We start from the raw sequence: 23,520 nt of genomic DNA on the forward strand, positions 1-23,520 counted from the left end.
CCTACAGAACACAGCTGCACAGACTTCAACATCAGTCAAGTGTCCCAAAACAGGGCACTGATAATCTTCCAGTCAACATAAACAACCTAAATAATCCCATTTATCAGAGTAAATCTATGTTCATCTTTTTGCATTCTCTAAGAAATTAAAGAAAAAAAATTATATATCGTTCAAAAGCAGAAAAAAAACAGCTTATTTAGCAACTCAGCCCTAAAGTTTCGGAAATCAGCACTCCCTCTAGAAGTTATCTAGAGAGTGTTAAAGTCAGACTGTAAACTCATTTCTATGGAGGAATCTGTGTATCCAATCAGAGCAAAGCTGATCTGGACCGGCTTCAGAGTTCTGAAAGTACAGCCAGAGGACCTGGTAAACACATGGAGGATGACACAGCCTATCACAGAACTGGAGAGGGAAAACAGGAAGACACTTCCAGCACCACACTGGGCTACAATCTCTCATAAGGGACATGAAAAATTCCACTTAATTTAACCCATTCAGGCTTTTCGCCTCTGTTAAGTTTTAAAGCCCAAATCAGCAATAAGCAACTTTAGTCCAGCAACAAAAGAGGTCACAGTCCAATGATCTTTTATTCAGATGATTCAGTCTCACTTCACCCCTGCTGCAAGGACAAGAAGTGAGGATATCCCCACAATTTATTATGCATTTTATTTTCATTGTTTATGGGGTAAGGGGTGGCGTTGTATATAGAGTGGGGTGGTTGCATCCTAGGAGGGCAGTTAGGACTAGTAAAGCAGGTAGAACTAGTTGTACTGGGAGGTAAAATTACTGGAGAGCATGATGGTGGTTAATGTACTGATTAAAGAAAGCAGAATGCTGAGGCACTGAAGGGAGGTACTGATGGCTGTTTCTCAAATTAACCCCCTGATGAACCTGTAGCTATTCTCCCTTCCTTCACCTTTTTTTGGGGTCCATATTAAGGACAGTATATTGGAAAGGAGAGGGACTACAGACTGCTGTGCTAAACCTGAACAGCTCTCAGCTTCATGGTGGTCATCACACATGGATGACAGTAGTCAAATGGATACTACAGCTATTTAAAAAAACAAAAACACAATTTGGAATGGCTGAATCTCTCTTAAATAAAACCCCAAATATATGAAGGTTTGCACATTTGCATGTGTCACACAGAGCATGCAGGTGAAGGAGTTTTTTTTTATTTAACTTTATTTTTATTACTCCAGATTGGATATACATCCTGTCACGCAAAGGATTGTGGGAATCTGTATAGCTCTACTGAATGTCTGGGGGTCCCTAGGCTAAATTAACCGTGGCAGAAAGAATCCTGATTTATTTTCCTACCTCCTTCCTCGCTGCTAGCACTATTTAGACAGCACTCATCACCTTGACTGCTGAAAAACTTTCACTTTAAATTTCTATGAATTAAAATAGAGCCTAAGATGGAGAGGTAAACGTGGACGATATTCTGGCTGAATTGCTGTAAGCCTTGAATTAATTTCACAAAACCAGTAACACATACGTTACTATGATGATTTATTCTGTGCAGCTAGTCGCTTCAGGAAGGCTATAAGCCATGCTTTGTTATTCTGCTGCCTTATCTGTTCAATGACACAGAAATTAGTTTTTTCAGTGATTCTGCCAACTGTTATTTTTAACTTTTTTATTTTTATTTGTATTACTCTACATTAAAATAGAGTGATGGATAATAATAGCTAGTTACATTTATTCAGTTACAATTACTTGACTAACCATTAAAAGGAAGGGTACTGTACCACACTTTCTACTCTTACATGTATGATAAAGTATCGCTTCTCTTACAGTTTTTTTTTTGTTCTACTCAAGCTTTTTTATATCCTCTGTTGGTCCTGCTCAGTGGCGCCACCAGGGCCACCCTACCCGCCAGTGTAAATTGTGGTGGCATCAGTTTAGCATTTTATCCCATTATGCACAGCCAGCGACGTAACATTAAAAATCACACAATAAACCAAGATATGAGTAGGTGTTTACTTAAGTCTTTATTGTTTCTACAGGCAGGTTTACCACAACAGTAGATTCAAACCCTGAAATTAAGGCTTTTGGTTTCAGTGACTTTTAGTGGCCCCCATCTGGCCCCCCCTATGAAATATTTCTGGAGGCGCCACTGGTCCTGCTGTCATTTGGAAGTTAAGTGAAAATAGATAGCAAAACTGTAACAATACAAAGCATACTGTAAGTGTTGTTTCATTTGAAATAATATAATTTGGGCTGGATCTATCAAAGGTTTGCGTGTATAAAAACGTGAGCTATTTCACTGCGCACGCTAAAAAATGTACAAACTAATCTATCAACAGCGTGCTAAAAAGATTTGGTCTTTAAAACGTGCTAAATAGCGCCATTTAGTACTTTTTCTGCAATGAATATGCAATATGGGGCGTTTACACGCAAAAGTGCGTCTTGTGGGAGGAGAACATGTAAATATATTAATTTAGCACTCGCAAAGTGATTTATCAAACCTGAAAGCAATTTTGCTAACGGTATCTGACTCTATATTTAACACGTTTCAAAAGAAGGTGCAAATGGTCTGTATGCGTAATTGCGCACACATGGCAGCGGTTATTGTCGCAAGAAGGAGACATCGAAATGAAGCAAGGAGATGCAGAGAACGAATTTTTTCACTCCGTGTGAATATTTTTGCAATGAAGGAGGAAACGATCATCAAAACATATTGTTTATCCAGCAGTGCCATTTTGGAGCTATTGGGGGAACTCCGAATGGATTTGGAGCCAGCCACAAGGAGGATCCACGCAATACCAGCTATCACAAAACTCCATGCAACATTGCACTTTTTTGCATCTGGGTCATTCCAGCGTACGGTTGCAGCGAGAGCTGGGATCTCCCAATCTCGTTTTTCAGAAGTGCTGTCCGACGGGGTCGGGGTTCTCCCCCTGCGCCTGTGGAGCAACATGCCAATGCTGCGGGGATGTGTACGCACAGTAATCTCATCCACAGTCACTTCTTGTGAGCCATGTGGTATGTGCATTTTTCTACAGGCCAATACAAAACACCTGTTTTTTTTTTTTCTGTTTTTACTGCAGTGAAGTAGAAATTCAGCCACATACCACCTTAGGGAATAAAGGTTGCCAACGTTTTTTATATATATATATATATATATACCATCATTTAAATAGGGCGTCTCCAACAGTTTTGCACCTGCCACCAGTTACGCAATCACTCTTGTTAAATCACCCGCAAACCATGGTTCAGCCCCTCGCGCAAAATTCCAGTTTGCGAGCGCAAATTACTGCAAGCAAAATTGGATCTTGATAAATCCGGCCCTTTGTGTATAACTTTATATATCTTGTAATTTGACATAATTTTGAAAATTAAATCAGATTTTATGACCGTGGGTAGGAAGTAGATCAGTTACTAAGAACTTAGGTAGCCTTTTTTTTTTGCCAAATACTCTTTCTTGAGTAATTTCTTGGATGAATACTTTTTACAATTACTTTATTAAAAGTACAACTTAGTAGGATAACTCTTAGTTGAGTATATTTTTCGGTACTTTATAGGTACCCTTTGTTAAAATACCACTACTACACATTGGCATTATCAAGAACTAATATTTAAACATGGATTAGTGTAGCCTGTAGCACTATTAACTTTACATTATGGTCATTGTTACCATTTTTTGTTTTTTTGCAAGTCTATGAAAGACAGAAAGGCCTAAATTAGAAAACTCTTGAAAAAGTGTTGGCCATATATATCAAGCCATAAAATAGCTCCAAACAAATGTGTCACAGCATTCCCATCTTTAAAAAATATCCTGATATTTACCTGTATGAATATTAGTACCTTTCTGGGGATGACATCTACTACCTGCACAGACTGCTGGGTCCCAAAATCCAGCATCACATTACATAAATGGTCTGTATAATGGCCTCTGGGTTTCTGCTTGTGGTTTGTTCCTGTATACATCTTGGCAAGGCCACTATTCAATGCACAATTAGAAGGGTGGATCTTGCCTTACAAAGATGCAGAGGTGTCAAGTAACGAAGTACAAATACTTCGTTACTGTACTTAAGTACAAATACTTCGTTACTGTACTTAAGTACACTTTTTAGGTATCTATATTTTACTCCATTACAAATTTTTCTTCTTACTTCTACTCATTACATTTTCTCACGAGTATCTGTACTTTCTATTCCTTACATTATTAAAACAACCGTTACTCTTTACTTTTGGCTTCGGTTTAATGCAGAGGTCACGGATTAGCGGACCACGGTCCGGTGTTATGCGGAAAAGTGCATCCCTGCTGAATATGCATACCCAGTAGCGGGAGCGCGCCTCGCTCTGTACAACCACATACCAACGAGGGAAACGGATTAAACTATGACCAATGGAGCTACTTGTTGTTATATTAATGATATAAAAACGTTTAAATATTCCTCTCGTGGGGAAAACATTTGTGATTATATGGAAGATTCATTTAAAAAATATATGGGTGTTAGGAACAACATTTAATCCAAAGATTTTGACCGAGGTACGGCTGATTTATTTTTTCTAGTCTATTGTTTTTCACACAAAACAATAAACAGTGATGCCGACGTGAGTTTGGAAACTGCAAAGCTTTGTCTGAAGTGGAAAATCAAACGCGCATCAACACAGCACAGCGTTCACAGACCAGTGTGATGCACTCACAAGCGTCAGATAGCTATGGTGCATTCAGGAGCATGGGACATTTCATATTTTCAAGGAAAGAAACATAAACGGAACAGAACTTAACTAATACAATAATGTATCTATTCAGAAACAGTGTGGGCTTTTTTTATAATACTGATTGCCCTTTAATTGTAATTCTAATTTTTGTTTGATTGTGCACATCTGCTAGTTTTTTATTCTAAAAAAATCTGTAATATTAGCAGCAAATTATCAAAGTTTTTCAAAAGCCAGTTTAGAAGCTCCAAATGAGGCTTCAGATCAGACAGCGACAATTACGCTGTTATTGTTTTACAGGTAGAATTTGCATTTGCTGACCCTTGACCTTTAACTACTGATGGATGTATAGGAATACAGATATATAAGTGTCAACTCCTCTGAGATAACGCAAACACTCATTGGAGAGCTAAAGGAAATCATCAGAAGCAAGCAGGTGTTCTTCAAACTGCTAACGTGAATTGTCTATGCCATGCTACAATGTGGCATTCAGAAAAAGATGTTGAAATGTCTGAAAGGTCGGGCACATGCGAGAGCGTATCGGGAGACGGAGACCAACAAGACCTCCCTCATCCTTGGCCCTATCTCAGAGAATTTTTAGAAATAGTCGAAAAACGTATCTTTAATATTCATATAGCGGCATCTGGCTGTTTTTTTTTTTTTTTAAAGGTTACTTTATACTTTTATACTTTAAGTAGTTTTTGGAGCACATACATTTTCACTTTTACTTGAGTAAAGAGGTCAAGTTGATACTTCAACTTTTATCAGAGTGTTTTTAAACTGCAGTATCAATACTTCTACTTAAGTAACAAATGTGGGTACTTTTGACACCACTGCAAAGATGTATCATCACAGCTTCAGGGCCAAAGGAGAACTACTGTACATCGGGGGGGATTCTACAATATTGCACGTAACATTAAATAGATTACACATCACATAAAAACTTTATAACAGGTGGACTACCTTTTTCCTTTTTTTAAACTGTATTCCATAATGGTTTTGATATGCTGGAATGCAGACACAAAAAAAATAAAAAATTTTGTAAACCTGAGGGGAATTTGTAAACAGAAAATCCAAACATTCAGGTAACAGTTATAGTTATGGCCAAACATACTGTCTACCGTATGTATTATGTGCATTACACTACCTGAACTCATCCTTTCATATCAGACAATATTACTTTATTGATCTAACATTGGACAAATTTATCTCTGCATTTAACACGTCTTTGGGGAGCAGTGGGCTGCCATTGTGCGGCAACAGGGGAGCAGTGTGGGGTTAAGGGTCTTGCTCAGGAACCCAGAATGCAGGCTGTGGGGATCAAACCAGGTACTTGCAACCTTCTCAGAGCACAAGGGCACTACTCTAACCCACTAGGCCAACACTGCCCTGACAGCCCAATTCTATATAAAACGCCTGTGATACTGAGCGCATCTTCATCAAGGCAAAGCAGCCGGCCTCAGCCAATGTCCCTTTATAAAACTGGCCATTCTTTCTTTAATCTAAAAAAACAGCTCTTCTGGTGATATGAATTCTGGGGATGGTACGCCACCCCCATGTCAAAGATTTTAGCATTTTTAAAACCTTAAAAAAGATAGAGAATCAAATAGATGTGAAAGAACATTTTAAGTTATTAATACAAATAATTAGTATAACAAAGTAAACATTTTATCCAGATACAAGTCTGCAAAGTGTGTTTTTTTTTTTTTTTTTTTTTTTTTTTTTATTCCTGCCAGCAGGTCTTCTTAGTTCTGCATGAATACTGACAGGATGTGCAACTAAAAAAGAAAAGTTCAATCGTTTCTGCTGCCTGACAAAGTTTTTTTTTTATTTTTTTATTAAATCCCAAGTCCCCCACAAAAAATCCAAGACTATTTTTATAAGATTATTATCTAATTTAATCACCAAAACTACCTGTGCTAGATTTTTTGGTTTTAGGTTGTGAACATCCAATTATTATTTCATGGTATCTGACTAAAGTTGGATTGGATACGAATGCAAACCCCACTTTTCATTATTTCATAACGTATTCTTTTTTTCTTAGAGTTAAAAAAAAAACAGAACAACTCTGTTATTTTCAAGCTGTACAATGATATAATGATGAATGACAGGCTTTGTGTCCATTTTGTGTTGTAAGCTACCATAAGGCCTCCCTCTAAATATCTTAAAACACAGGTTTTCAATACATGCATTGTCTCAAAAAATGTCAATTTCTGTTATTCAAGAAATAAAACTGAAGTTGCCTGACAGGGCTATTACTGTAACAGGTGGATCAAGTCAGAAGCTTAATCGCATGTCTGCGATGACCTCTGCCTCTAAGATCCAGAAAGGGAACCTGACATTTTAAGATTAATGTTATAGTTCAGTAAATACATGGTCCAGAAATTAGTAGCCAGTGCTTACGGCAAGCAGTTGACCCCTCTGACTTTTGGGTATTTTCCATGCAGTAAGGCAACATGAGTAGATACAAAAAGGGACAGGGTTAGTAACTGCTGTTTGATCAATGACTTGACATTTCCACCGTGGCGGTGGCATTCAACACAAAACAAGCACGTTAAAGATAACAGATAGCCTGTAAGGGCTGGATTAATGGCAGACGCATAAATACGATAGATTTTTGTAAATAAAACGAAAGATACGACCAACTGGTACAGCTCTTTTTACTCATAAAATGTCTCACAATTCCACAAAATTGCCACACACAAAAAATATGAATAATTCTGATCCAGTCCAATCAAGGACAAACTCTGGGTTGCCCAGAGCTCAAGTCAGTCACTTCACATGGAAATGAAATCCCAGTTTATAATTAAGTCAATCCATATTATTAGATCATATAAATTCAATGAAAGTGTTCTGATATAAGGCTGATATTTTTGCATCATGAGCAGCAATGTTTGCTCCTTTAGCCTCTGCATGCAGCCTAATGGGGCCAAAATACAAGCACGGCTTTTTGTTATACGCTCTTCATATTTCATCTCGTTGCCTGAATCATCGCTTCAAACAAATATTTTACAGAAGGTTTATGAATAAACCAAACATCTACTGTTCTTACTGCTTCATAACTGTCAAGCTTTACTGCCAAAACATTTTCTGCAGTAACCAACCAGCTACCAGTCACTCAAGAAATTAGTTGTAGCTGATAAAACTGCATACAACTGCATACTAGCAAGTAAAAGGTTTTCTTCAAACCAAAACCCCGTATTTTTCCAAAATAAAACCAGGAAAGATATATTGTGCACACAGCAGATTCTCCATGTCTACATTGCAAACATTTCTGCAGAAAATGTTAAGGACAGTTTAAAAGGCCAGCTGAACAGTTCATGTGTGTTTTCTAAGTGTTAACAGAGTCGGAATCTCCACTTTAATGTTTATTTATACAGTGTCAAAGTGCATCACACGCCTCTTTTTGACGACAAACGTATCCAGTTTAAACACCAAAAATTTGGAATTGAACAAATCAAATTCAGTAAAAATTTATGCAGCAAATATCCTTTTTAATATTAAGCGTTTAGAGAAAAAGCTAAACAGATAAACTCTACTCCTGTAGTATAATCTGTGGGATTAAAATCATAGAATAGAGGTAACAACAGCTCCTTGCTCTTATAAATATATCAGGCACTGACAACTCTGCTACGTAAAATGTGGGGGGGAAAGTACTTTATTTGTTCTTTAGGATATCAGAGATGTAATCTTCAGATGCATCTGATCAAAAAAAAAAAATGTACACCACACTGAAAAGAAAGCTCGAAAGATTTGACCCCAATAGTTGGACTAGTATGTCACTTTAAATTTATGGATATTGGTCCTTGCATTTGTCCATTAGCTGAGCTATTAGCCAACCTGATGGGTCCAGAAAATGGCACTGCGGATGAGCAGCAATGGAACGCAGCAACTAAAGCAGGTCAGACCCACATGGCTGATTAGGACAGTAACCAGCCACAGTGGTTTTACCAGCAATCACTGCAGCCTCACCTTGCATGACTCAGCAGACAGAAGCTTTTTATCCTCTTTCACAAGGGCCAGACTGATAAATGGCTTGGATTATTACAAAAACTCTATTTAATCACAAAAAACAAACTGTAAAGTTTTGTAGCAATTTTTTTACAAAATCCTTTAAACAGTCCTTTAGCATAACTACTGAACAACTTGAATGATTATATTACTGAATTAAGTTCCATAAAACAGCTGGAATCATTTCACAGGACCCAGTTATAAAACATATAATTTAAGGTTAAGCTTTACATGTAATTAAATACACATTTGCACTTAATAGCTCATACAGAGAAGTTGTATGGCCTAAAATCCTTGAACATAGTTAACATGACTTAAAATACTGAGTAATCCTTCCCACCGAGCAAATATTGGTTGAAAAGACAGTGAAATGATGATGTCTACATTTGGCTGAAAAGTGGAAGGTGACAAGCCGTTATTTTAGATCGTTAAAAAGATTGTTTGCAATGTCTTTTTAATGTCTATAATTGGATTAAAGAGGGACAAAATCAGACCAACGAAACACAGGCTAATTTTCAACAATTATTTCCAGACTAAATCAGCCTTAAAACCAACGTCTAAATGACGTCTGGTGTTTGGGGTGAGTTTTGTATGAGGCCAAATGTTTCTAGCAATTCATTTCTATCTAAAACCCTTTAGAGTCTGATTAAGGCTGGAATATGGTAAACTCCTAAGTTTAGTAAGCGATTTCTCACCTGGATGCAGCTGATGTTCAAAGGGCGATCAGGTGAATTAATGGTCTGAAACTTTAACAGTAACTTATTTATTTCAATGTAAGGAGATGTCATTGGAACTAGAAGGAAACAAAGTTTTTAAACTTAAAGTCTAGATAAAAAAGGGGGTGATCCAGGGGTTTTGCAACAAGGGCGGCTGTCAGCAGCTACTCTTGTAATCTGACTGTTCACCCTACCTGGTCACTCCTATTACAGCTATCATTCCGGCTGCAGAAAGGAGTTTACATGGATGTAAGAAGTGTTGTCCAATTTGTGCTTTTGTACCTACTTTTAGTGCATTTCCCTACCCCCACTATGAACATCTATTCAATGAATGCCTAGCAGCAAAACAATGACTTTCTGGAAAGTGAATGTACGCTATATGCTATATGTATGAGCAGAATCAGCTAAAACATGCAGCTTTTGGCTACAACAGCCTGTTGGATACGGGCCTTTTCTGTACATCCAGCAAATAACTGGATTCCCTCACAAAGTTCATGACCAGTGTAGTTTCTCACCAAATCAACATGCCTGAAAACTTTGTCCTAAGGTTTATTAAAAACACTATCATCTAATAAAATATTGATTCAAACAATGATTAAATATCAGTGATATTAGCCCTGTATTCACTTTCTATATTCTTAATATTAGAACCAACCTCTGCTAATGAACAGTTCCTACAGCACAGAGTTGCAACTGGCAATAAGCTGTGGATGACGCACACTCCCATTAGATGGTAGTTAAAATGACTATGAGCTATTTAGTTATTGGCTTATGCTGCTGGAGGACATAATGACCACTTTCACTAACTCTACAACATTCTCTACCATTCTCCAATTTCACATAATTTCAATTTATCATCATGTTCTCTCTTTGTTTTTTTTTCATTCTTCATATTAGCTACAGTACATCCGGCCTGTTGTGATTGTCTGTGACATGAGCATCAGCTGAGATGTTTCTGCCAATTATTTCTTCCTCTACTTTTACAAAATAATACATTTGGCCTTCTTTTTGTGTTCAACACTGTCTCTCTCCAGGATTTAGTTGGAGACTAAATCCTTATTTTATTCCACAGATTCTACAGCTGCCTAATAGCTTACTGTATATGCGTTTCTTTGTTTCACTTCTATATAAAGCTAATGAAGTTTACAGTAGAAAGTAATCCCGTTCAGCCATTCTGTGCCTTTTTCTGTTTGTTGTGTTTTTCTTTTCCTTTTGAAAGTCCTTTTTAATCGAGGCAGATGACCGCTGACACGGAGACTAATTTTCTTAAAGGTTTTTTTTTTCTGTTAGAGGAAATTTTGCATCTACTGTCTTCTCGTTTTTCAGGAGGAAGGATTAATGCTAACTTTGTTACTCTATGAAACTGTCAGAATTCACTAATTGACCAAGGAACAATGGACAACTATGACGAAAGGTTAAAATCGAGGAGGTTCGGAAGTAAAACCACATGTACAATGCCTCAGACAAATTATATATCCTCTTCGATGTCTAGCAACTTTAGATCAATCTCTGTGACCGTGATATCTTGCAGATGCGCCACTGTTGTTTTGGAAGATAAACACTCCCGCCGGTGCCGCCGAAGTTCTCGTGACCATCTGCCAAAGTTCTCACGAGTTTTCGAATAGGCTCCCCATTGTGCTTTGGTGGGAAACTGCTGTGCGTCCCTAGAAATTCCAGACCGACGGTGCAGAAGCATACAAGCAAAACTAGTTCGCGACCAGACGCAAGCGAAATCTGATGTGGTTGCAGAAGTGAAATCTTAACCTGACTCCGCCAGATGGATTTGCTCCGCATATCCATCTGGAAACCTTCCGGAGAAGTAATTTTGGGAAGGGGCGAAAATACTGGTTAGCTGATTGGCCTATGGTGGTGATAGACGGGCCAAATAAACCAATCAGATCAACGAAGCATATGACATAACAGAGCGACGACGAAGAGGAACCCATTGATAGATCAAACTCAAGCCTCCAGAGCAGTGTTTTGCTCTTCTTTCAGTGAAGAAATACTCTGTAATTCCGATAAAACTTGCTCGATAGCCACGCTAACGCTAGTTTCATCGGCTGAAGCCGCCGTGTTCTTTAGACAAAACTGTCGCGCTTTTCGTTGCGTCACACCTCAACCCGCCTCAAAGCCAACGCTGATTGGACGTTCGTTTGGTGAACGGCTCCAAATTTTCTTTAACGGAGAGTAACCAGACTGATTAGCGAGTGAAATCTTGAAAGCTTGCGAGATCAGGATGGTCTCACGAGGCTAGTGAAATCTGGCCTTAAGACGCTTCTTCACTGGGTTCATCCACTGTTCTCTTTGTTTACGCTTCTGACCGAATGGGTGGAGTCACGTGATTATAAACCTGCTGCAGGGTCTTAAAGGGGAAGGATATACCAGCCACCTGCACACACAGGCTAAACAACAAAATTAATTTCATTTATTTTACCGACATGGGAAAACTGTTGCCGGTTATCATAGTGAATGTCTGGAACTGTATGTATTCGGTTTATCACCCTGGCCGATTTTGAAACACAACAAAAAGGCTTCCTATAAAAAATGTTTTTGACATTTTTGTTTTGATTTGTTCACAGTTTTATTCTTGGTAGGAGTGTCATCACTCATTACTCCAGGGAAATGAAATTTTTATGAAAAATGTCTGGAAAAAATAGATGAATTGCATAAGTGAAATTGTTCTGTCCCGGGTAAATGACAACCTACAACTGCAAAACAAAACTATTGTCACCAATAGAGTAGAGAAAAAAAATTGAGTTTGGCACTTTAACAAGAACACTCCTCAATACAAAATAATGGCCAAAAATTTGCAAGAGCTGATAAACATGCCTGTATTCCAAGCTCTTTTTAAAACTGTTTCTAAATATGATAAGAAAAAAATACATTAGAAAATGTTAGATAAACCCACAGGCTCCTCTCCTTTGAGGGATATTTCTCTAGAATCACTTGGCCTAATATGATTTGTTTAATATCCAGAATTGTTAAATTATTATTCAAGTATTTTATACAGTGGAATAAAATTAGGAAAACATCAACACAAATCTTGAAGAGATAAATTTGCATTTGAATAAAAGAAAGTACAAACATCAGAGAATATTAACAACAGTGCATATGAATTAATGTTAAGATTAGATATCTTACCGTTCACACAGATCTCGTAGGGTGAACACAGCTCATTCTCAAACAGGCAACCTGTGAGCAGAGAATCAGAATACAAACAAGTTCATCTGTCAGAAGTAGATTTTTCCCAAAGCTGCAAAATGTGATCGATGCAGCATCACATATTGTTGGTGGCAGCATGAAGAAAATCTGTAAATGATGATGCGAAAGAAAAAAAAGTACTTGCCACATTTAGACATATAGGTCTAATAAAAAAGCGAGTTGCTTTCAGGCACAGCTAGTCAACTAAACCAACTCGTCAGTTCTTCTATAAAGGAATCCCTTATCTAAAGTTTCTAACCCAATTTTAGGTTCTTTTATTTTTTATTTTCTTTATTTTCAGACAGCAATATGAGAGCTAATGACTTACCAAGACATCAGCTCTGTTTTCTGCTGCAGCTCTTTATTGCTACATTTGTCAGCTGTGAGCAGTAAATGCTTGCAGTTATCCTAAATTAACTCTGGGGTGAGCAAGAACAGGATGATACATCAAGCCAACTCCTTCAGAGCTCTCTGGGGAGAGGAGGAGAGTCGGCCATATTTCATCCCAGTCCGTTTACAGGAGAGTTGGCAGAACGCAGAACACAATTACTGAGGTTTAATCTGCTCCTATCAAACAAACAGAAATCCCTCTGAATCTGTAGTTATTTCTGGAATATCTCTGACACACACAATGCTGACTGTTTTTCTAGTAAAAGGATTTGCAGTAGGTTTTTTATATGAATATGCAGTAATTGGAAAGAATATCAATATACATAGTTGGAGTTAAGCATGACAATGTTGCTGTTCTTATAAGACGGGTTTGGCAAATATATATATATATATAATATATATATATATATATATATATACACATATAATATATATATATATATATATACATATAATATATATATATATATATATACACATATAATATATATATATATACATACACATATAATATATATATATATACATACACATATAATATATATATATACATACACATATAATATATATATATACATATAATATATATATATACATATAATATATATATATACATATAATATACATATATATATACATATAATATATATACATATATATATACATATAATATATATACATATATATATACATATATATATATACATATAATATATATATATATACATATAATATATATACATATAATATATATACTATACATATAATATATGTATAGTATATTATTTCTATAATATAGAGATATACATATATATATATATATATATATACACACATATATATATATATATATACACATATATATATATATATACACATATATATATATATATATATACATATATATATATATACATATATATACATATAATATATATATATATACACACCACACACACACACATATACACACACAAAAGAAAACCATTGTTGACCATCATAAAAAAAAAACCTACAGTCTTAAATTGGACTGATGTGTCCCCTACAGTAGCCGAATGACTCCCCTGCGACTCTGAGGCAAACCCCCTCCAACTTCCAGCCACTGGCCTTCTCCTTGGTGTACATACGGTATTTTTTACTCTGACTCCACCCCTTCACTGAATAACAGGGTCTGACCAGGTGATGATGCTTCTCTTTAGATCTTAATGCCACAAATCATGAAAGAAAGAATATTTTAGTACAAAATTTGATGTTTAAAAAGGAATTGTAAAGGAGCAGCCAAGGGCCCATCAAGGAAAGTGGGGAATGGCTACTTCTGTACATGGGAAACAGTAGGCATGTTGAAGAAGATGGTCTGTTGGTGAAAAAAATAAAAATAAACCTTTTGGAATACATAGCTCAAAGACATTATACCCACCATGAAACATGGTGGGGGTAGCATCATAATGTGGGGATACTTTTCTGAAGCAGGGGGTTAGGTAGTGAGAACTGATAATATGGATGGAGCTAAATACAGGGGAAAAAAGTTGGACTGTTATAACATCTTGAGACCTATTATTTGATTAAATCAAACAGAGAATGTTATTTGTGATTCCTCTTATTCATTTTCTAAGAGGGTGTCACTAAATCATCTGAAGCTACAACTGTGTGGCTGCTATTCATAAAGGCTAACTATGCTATATGCTATTCATATGGGCTAACTATGGAAGCAAAGACAACAATTAAATCATTGTCCATTGATTTGATTAACATCAAATCATCAGATGATGATTTGTCTCACTTCCTCTGGTCCATGTTTAGTGTTATACACACCATGTCAACAAACAGCACAAAGATAACTGGTAGCCCTATGTATAAGCCACCCATGATGCCAATTAGTTAAATACCTTAATTTACCATATCCCTTTGGTCGCATTATTTAATTGTTTTTATCAAAGCTGTTACTGTCAGGGTTTGGTTGTGGTTTGAGGACCCAAATGCAGAGGCAGAGAGGCTGAGGAGATTTCTTGCAGTTGATGAAAACAGTTAACAAAGGCATGAATCTAAAAATCCAACTTAAAATGCAAAGCAAACCAGAACCATGGAGACATCAGGGGAAACCGAACACGAGAAGCCAGCTAGAGATGAGGTAGGGAGAAAACAGCATTGAGAAACCAGTAACAACGGAAGCAGCAGCAACAACAGCAAAGAAACCAACCAGGAGTGACAGCAGAGGGAGAGTATATGTAGCTGACTGAGACAAAGGCAGGGCTAACGAGCTCATAAGGAGCAGGTGTGAGTGGAGACAACGAGGGAGCCAAGGGGAAAGGAACACACACAAGAGGGCAATAGAGGACAACAACAGAAAAACCTGAAAATAAATAAAAATAAATCTAGAAACACAAAGTAGGAAATAAACCAATAAAACACACGGATCAAAGTAAGACAGAAAGGAAGACCGTGACAGTGTCATTAGTTCTTTTTTGATCTTTTAAAGTGTTATTCATTTACTTTTGCAGATTAAAGGAATTTCTGTGACCATTGTGGGTTTTTCTTTCATAATATACCAACATTACAAATTTAAAACAACAATTTTATCCCTGTGTGTAGACAGACATACAGACAAAACTGAGGGCAAGATGTGCCCTCTTGAAGCAATCCTATTCAAAAGAAATCAAATTTTAATTCTTTCAACAAACATTGCTTGAATCGTAAATAAATCTCTTCTGCCAAAAAGTGTTTACATAAATGGTTCAAAGCTGGTTAAAATTAAAATCTGTTCAACAAAACCTAGTATCTTTTGTGAACAATTTAAATGTATAGAAGATGATCTTTTATTTCCGGGTGCATAATCTAAAATGAGTGGTCCTCCTAATTGTCAATCATTCTGGTAATATGTTTATGTAATGCCGTTCTATGACAGACAGTCATTGAAGCTCACCTTTCTCACCGCGTTTCTTTGAAAATGGCCGATGGTCGTGAGAGAAAAAGTGTCTACAAAGTGTATGAGAAGAAGATAAACGCCTCAGAAGAGGCAGATATATCCCAGAATACTTTGCATGGAGAGCTCTCCTCGCAAAGGATTATGCGGCCCGCTGTCGCGTTAATAACAAAGACGGCTCAGGCACCGCGCTGTGGAGGAGGAGTTATGTCACTAACGAGAAAAAAGCAGTGATCATCTGTCGGAACGGTCAGTTAACTGAGTTTGCTCTAAAGTCCACTATATAGTCCCTGCTGTATGTGGACACAGTAAGCTTGTATGAGCTATGAGAACATCACATTTTAAACAGGGTGTGCACGAGGAGAAATGGTCTTGTATATGTTCTTGCGCCATGTTTTTTTTTTTTTTAGGGGAGAGGTCTTTTAAAAAAATCCCCCACAATACCTTTAGGTAATGTGTAATAGCTTATGTGTGTATTTATTAAATGCTCATGTCCATAGGGTTTTCTGAGAAAAATAACTTTTGTTGCTTTTGAATTCAAAGTGATCAGCAACTTAATATGTATGAAATAAAACCAGTGACATTGGAACAGAAAGGCAGAAGAGGCACTTTTGCAATCATGTGCAATCAGTGTGTCTCAGGCAGCTATCTGTAATACAAAAACAAAAAATTTCTGAAGTAAATCAGTCTAATTGTTTGTATAAATAAAGGCTATTAGGGTTAGTCCACATATAAGCAAATGTGAAACAAGCTGCCATTACTAACAAGCATTATGTGGGATCACCAGCTGAGACAAGAAAAATAACAAGGATGCTGTAACCATAGCAACACTCACTGCTCTCAGAGTGCCTCTCTGCCTTTCAGAGATCAAAGAGTGCCACCGCATTAATGGAGCTGAAGCTCTGGGTTTCCCTTTCAAACAGCTGCACATGTCCACACCTGAGAGCCCAAACAGCACAAACCGCTGGAGGTCAGCAAGTAGAGAATGATGAGAGCCCTTCAGTCTCTGCAGCTGCTGCTGACGACTGAACTCTGCTGTCCAAGTCTGCTGGTTTTAGCCGAGCTGCTAATGGCTCCATGGACAAAATACCTAGTTTAGATTGGTTTGCTTTTAGAGCATGTAGACACCTTTCAGACCTTATATGAGGTCCTGTATTTTGGAGGAAGATTTGTACTTGAGATCAGAAAAACAAGCACAATAAATACAGTCTACCTTTGTGCATTGTATCCCCCCCCCAAAAAAAAATCTTATCTCATAATGATGAGTTCAGGAATAATGTTCTAATCGTCACCTCTGTGATTATCTCATCTTAAGTTTTTGTCTTAAAATGAGATGAAGAAAAAAATGATAAAGTAGTCTAAGTGAGTTTCTGGATGGTCAATGTTTTAATATATGGACAAGATAACACAAGATGCTATTTCAGTCTGCTGTCTCCTGTAACCTGTTATACTTCAATAGGTGTTTCTACAGTAAGTTATTCCTTAGTTCTCCAGAAAACAAAAAAATTCTCAAGTGAAAAAATATATATATTTTTTCATGTTTGTATTACATCTCATGAATCTGTTTGAGTCAAACTGTTTTATCATTTCTTTTGTTTTCCCCACACTTTGCAAGTCGGTACAAAACAGATACAAAAACAGGAAAAAAATACTTGCTGTATAGTAAAAAGTTTGCTAAAATAACAGACATAGTAAATATATAACTATTGAAAGAGAGCAAAAGTTTAAAAATGTCACATTTTAATATTATTAATTCCGTTCCAGTGAGGTTAAACGCACGATAGAAGTAAATCAAACCTCTATGGTAAAAGTTACAAAAAAAAACTGGGCTGAACATGTTTTATTTCCACGATGTTGGCAGGGAAATAAAAAAAAATAAAAAAATCTGTGATGTATCTCTAAACTGAAGTTTAGATTTGAAACGCTTGTTCTACCTGAATCAATAAAGATGAAAAAAAAGAACAGTATTTATAAAATAATGCTTCCCATAACATAGTAAAACAACACGGTCTTAAACTGGACGGAAACGGAACTTTCCTTCAGTTGTTAGACGTTCAGGCACCTATGTAGGAGTGGTTTTCAGTTCTGTCGGCTAACACCAGAGGATCCGTAGTTGGAGCGCTGATGTATTTAATCAGCGTGGAGGTCCATCCTCCTACGCAACTCACATGCAAATCAAGTTGCCATCCCTTGTTTTTCAGCAACATGATACAGTAACTTAAGCGAACAGTAAATATTTACTTATAGCATCCAACAGTATTGATTGTACCGCTGTGTTTCCACCACTGATCTCTATTCACTCACTGGATATCCGATTGGGCCGAAAACCTGTAGTCACTGGCTGCCATCTTGGTACTCCCTACTCTCACAAAGTCTTGCCATAAACATGACGATGCTTGTAGCATGTAGCAAGTATGTGGTAATGGCAAACCAACCAGACATTGTGATGGTGGACAAAAAGCAGAGGGAAAGCCGTTGTGGTTGACATACAGTAGCAGCCATTCAAAATGGCCCTTCCCAGTCAAACGCCAGCTGACTTGCAGCCCACTTCCCTCTGACTTGCAGCCACTGAAGTGACCACCTCTTAGATATTTTTTTACTCTGACTCAACCCTTTCACTGAATTACAGGGTCTGAAAAGGAGATGACGCTTCTCATCAATACCTAATCTCCATAAATCATGACAGAAGGAATATTTTAGTACAAATATTGATCCAGAGGACCAACCAAGGAAAGTAGGGAAATTTTGAATGGCTACTACTGTAGCAATACCAAGTCAGTGCAACATCAGGAAAAATGAACATGAGAAACTAGAGTAGAGCTGGAGAAAACCTGGAAGGTCAAGGCATCATTGGTGCCCATGGTCATTGGTGCACTCAGTGCAGTGACCCCCCCAAACTTGAGGAGCTGCAGATCTCTGGAAATAGATCAGACATCTCGGTCCAGAAAAGTGCAGTTCTAGGAACAGCAAAGGAGGAAAAAAAGAAGAACACCTGTGGGAGAGAAAGACTTATATATATAGATACACTACCATTCAAAAGTTTGGGGTCACATTGAAATGTCCTTATTTTTGAAGGAAAAGCACTGTACTTTTCAATGAAGATAACTTTAAACTAGTCTTAACTTTAAACAAATACACTCTATACATTGCTAATGTGGTAAATGACTATTCTAGCTGCAAATGTTTGGTTTTTGGTGCAATATCTACATAGGTGTATAGAGGCCCATTTCCAGCATCTATCACTCCAGTGTTCTAATGATACAATGTGTTTGCTCATTGGCTCAGAAGGCTAACTGATGATTAGAAAACCCTTGTGCAATCATGTTCACACATCTGAAAACACTTTAGCTTGTTACAGAAGCTACAAAACTGACCTTCCTTTGAGCAGATTGAGTTTCTGTGGCATCACATTTGTGAGGTCAATTAAACGCTCAAAATGGCCAGAAAAAGATAACTTTCATCTGAAACTCGACAGTCTATTCCTGTTTTTAGAAATGAAGGCCATTCGATGCGAGAAATTGCTAAGAAATTGAAGACCTCAAACAACGGTGTGTACTACTCCCTTCAGCGGATAGCACAAACAGCCTCTAACCAGAGTAGAAAAAGAAGTGGGAGGCCGCGTTGCACAACTGAGCAAGAAGATAAGTACATTAGAGTCACTAGTTTGAGAAACATACGCCTCACAGGTCCCAAACTGGCATCTTCATTAAATAGTACCCGCAAAACACCAGTGTCAACATCTACAGTGAAGAAGCAGCTGCAGGATTCTGGGCTTCAGGGCAGAGTGGCATAGGAAAAGCCATATCTGAGACTGGACAATAAAAGAAAAAGATTAAGGTGGGCAAAAGAACACAGACATTGGACAGAGGAAGACTGGAAAAAAGTGTTGTGGATGGATGAATCCTAGTTTGAAGGGTTTGGATCACAAAGAAGAACGTTTGTGAGACGCAGAACAAATGAAAAGATGCTTGTAGAATGCCTGACGCCATCTGTTAAGCATGGTGAAGGTAATGTGATAGTCTGGGGTTGCTTTGGTGCTGGTAAGTGGGAGATTTTTACAGGGTAAAAGGGATTCTGAATAAGGAAGGCTTGACCATGCCATACCCAGTGAACAGCGCTTGATTGGAGCCAATTTCATCCTACAACAGGACAATGACCCTAAACACACCTCCAAATTGTGCAAGAACTATTTAGAGCAGAAGCAGGCAGCTGGTATTCTATCCGTAATGGATTGGCCAGCGCAGTCACCAGATCTGAACCCCATTGAGCTGTTGTGGGAGCATCTTGACCGTATGGTACGCAAGAAGTGCACATCCAACCAGTCCAACTTGTGGGAGCTGATGCGTGGGGTTCAATTTCTCCAGATTAGCTCAACAAATTAACAGCTAGAATGCCAAAGGTCTGCAACACTGTAATTACTACTAATGGAGGAGTCTTTGACAAAGGCAAAGTTTTGACGTAAATACAAATCATTATTTCTAACCTTGTCAATGTCTTGACTCTATTTTCTATTCATTTCACAACGTATGGTGGTGAATAAGTGTGGCATTTCAGAAAAACACACAATTGTTTGGGTGACCCCAAACTTTTGAATGGTAGTGTATATATATATATATATATATATATATATATATATATATATATATATATATATATATATATATATATATATATATATATATATATATATATATACATATATATATATATATATATATATATATATATATATATATATATATATATATATGATCCATTAACACACACGTTTTGTTGTTATGGATTGTATAAGTTGTACATGTTACATTAAATGATTTATAGACTTCATACTGAATATGCAATTGCTGTGCCTATTTTTTGCCATAAATTACAGTAATCTACAAGTGTGCGTGAAAGTGATGAATCTATCTTTATTTTCTTAAGTCTTAAACCCTGAAAATTAGTAAATCATTGTTGTTTCGATGCTGTAGCGCACATATTGTACACATTACGACTGGTCTACCTAGGGAGTAACAATATGGCGGCTATATTTCACAGCACTGTGTATTACCAATGGCCAATCAGATATCCAATGATTAGATAGAGATCTGTGGTTTTCAAACAATAAACAGAGCATGAATTTGTTGGGGGGGGGGGGGGGGGGGGGGGGGGGGGGGTTATCTCCAGAAAATATGAATGTATGGAAGTTATTTTTACAATAAGCCTTTTGGTGTCATTTAAAAAAGGTCTGTTTTATTTGTAGACATATATACGGCAAAAAAAAGGTTCATGCACAATTCGGCTTTTTGAAAGCAGAAACGTGTAAAACTGGAATCTGACTTTCAAAACCAACCCACTGAGCCAGTCATGTAATACTTGGGATTAATTCCTGTAGAAGGTAATTGAAAGAGCAAAAATACATTGGATGAAAAAGGAATTCAAATTGGCTTACCCAGAAAAACTGCACTGCTGGAAAGATGAATGATGTAAGCCTTTTTTGGCATAGAGCAGGTCTTCTGCCTCACATCAGAATATTTAGAAGCACAGAAAATGAATTAATTACAGTCTACATTTATATCCTACTCTAAGAACAGGGTTAAGACAAAAACAATTGGAGGGGATTGATTCAAATATGATTGAATTTTTTACTCAAATGTCCACATCTTTTAAATGATAGTCTGAAATTAAACCTCCTGACAAATGCATATTCATAGTTATTACATTCTGTCATCTTTTTACAAAACTAATAAAAGGTTTTTTTAACCTTTACATTAGCTAACACATTATTTCATTACATAATAATAAAGATTCTATCCTACTTATTCTAAATAAAAAAAATACTGAATAAAACAATGCTTCCTAAGAGAAATGTTAAAATGTGTCCTTTTGAGAGGATATATTTTACTTTTTAGAGTAAATGATGGCAATTTGCATTCATATGAAGATGAAAGCAGTGGAGGTCTGTGCTGCTGCAGTACTTTCCCCATTTGCTTCAGTTTGCATCCCTTCTCTGGAGCCAAGTGTGAAAAAGGTACCAGTTTTACACTGTTGGCCACCACCAAGTCGGCCACATGGGGTGCTGAATTTCAATAACCTTCATTCTGTACATATGAAAAGGTAATCAAGCCACAGCCTCCTGTCAAAGCCTTTACAACCAGAGCTTATTATCTGACAAATACTAAATGACCCACAGTACCATCTGTGGTAACACCTGCTGAACCTGAGGAATAAAATCTAAAGTGCGATTCAATACTTTATATTAGTAAAGACACTTTAGCCACAGCGTCAGCGGCCGCCACAATCAGGGCTATCCAAACAGTGTCGACAGTAAACTAGGACCTGTAAACAGCAGGTTTTAGAAATTGACTGATAAGGGCTTTAAAGTCGATACCGGCGGACATCAGTCCGGCCGATCTCTGATACTGTCGCAATGGGGTGGAAGTTTTGAGGACCCAAATGCAGAGACCAGAAGGCAGAGGTGAATCTTGAAGATTTAATGAAGAACAGGGGCAGACAACCAAAAATCCAAAAAACTGAGAATCAAAAACCAGAAAGCATCAGGGAAAACTCATGTGGGGTGTCAGAGACGAGGGAACAACAAACTACAACAAGAAACCAGCACTGAGTGACTGCAGAGGTGGAGTATATAAGGGGAACAGAGCAAAGGATGAACTGATGAGCTGAATATGGAGCAGGTGTGAGGGGAACTAACTAGAAGGAAGCCAAGGGGAAATAAAACAAGCAAAACTGGGCAAAAGAGAGTAACTAAATACTGCTTGAAAACCATGGAAAATAAACCAAAGATTAAAAAAAATAGAACAACCAATAACTGAAAACTAAAAAATTAGAGTCCCAAATGGGGAGATTATTAATAGATACATGCTGCCAATATTTGGTTTCCCATTTCCAGTTCAGTATTTCCTTCACTTTCTCCATTCACAATTAACAATGACACAAGGACATGAAATGTGACACAAGTCTCAATTTAAACAAAAAAATGCATCTATTAAAATTTCAAACAAAGCACTAACAATGAATTGCAAACAGAGGGAAAGGCAGTGCATATAATTAATGCAATCTTGCTTAATGCACTAATGAACTGGCAAATACACGACTGTATCACCTAATGCCAAAATAAAAAAAAAAGTATATATCAACTAAAAATATTGTCCTGCTTAACTACAGTATTAGTCTATCTATACCTCCACTAGGAGCAGTAATTTAGCAGTTTATTTGGCAACAGAAGGATAACTTGTATCTCAGTGATTTGACATAACCTTAAATTAGACTTTTATTTAAGATGTCAACGCCTGATCTAAAACTGAAAAAACACAAAGAGCAAACTTTTCAAAAAGTTTTGTGTGGAACTCTTTCAGACCTCCCTGCAGCTTACTTCCTTCTAAGGTTCAGATTTCTGCTGCAAGATGTTATCTCTGTGTTCAGATCTCTGGTTAGAAGATGCCCACTTTGTAGTTTTACTTTCAGCTTTTCTAATGAACGATTGAAGGATTCCCCCATGGCTGATAAAACTGGCTAACTGCATGTCGTCCATGAACATGTTTGTGCAGAAAGAATAGGCTCTCTGAAGCGACGCTTTTCTCTCTCTGCTGGCTTCTTTTTAAACATGTCCAA

At 37.1% G+C, this 23,520-nt stretch overlaps 1 protein-coding gene across 1 annotated transcript in view; it reads right to left on the reverse strand.

Annotated features, from left to right (window-relative positions):
* Window positions 1-23,520, reverse strand: part of LOC119788871 (receptor-type tyrosine-protein phosphatase N2-like) — a 299,019-nt gene that overhangs the window by 261,571 nt on the left and 13,928 nt on the right. Inside the window, exon 2 of the mRNA XM_038293569.1 lies at window positions 12,540-12,590. Coding sequence (XP_038149497.1) covers window positions 12,540-12,590 — 51 coding nt within the window. The remainder of the gene's footprint in view (window positions 1-12,539; window positions 12,591-23,520) is intronic.

Source organism: Cyprinodon tularosa, unplaced genomic scaffold (assembly GCF_016077235.1).
Source record: "Cyprinodon tularosa strain WSP-4 unplaced genomic scaffold, ASM1607723v1 ctg329, whole genome shotgun sequence".
Lineage (NCBI taxonomy): Eukaryota > Metazoa > Chordata > Actinopteri > Cyprinodontiformes > Cyprinodontidae > Cyprinodon > Cyprinodon tularosa.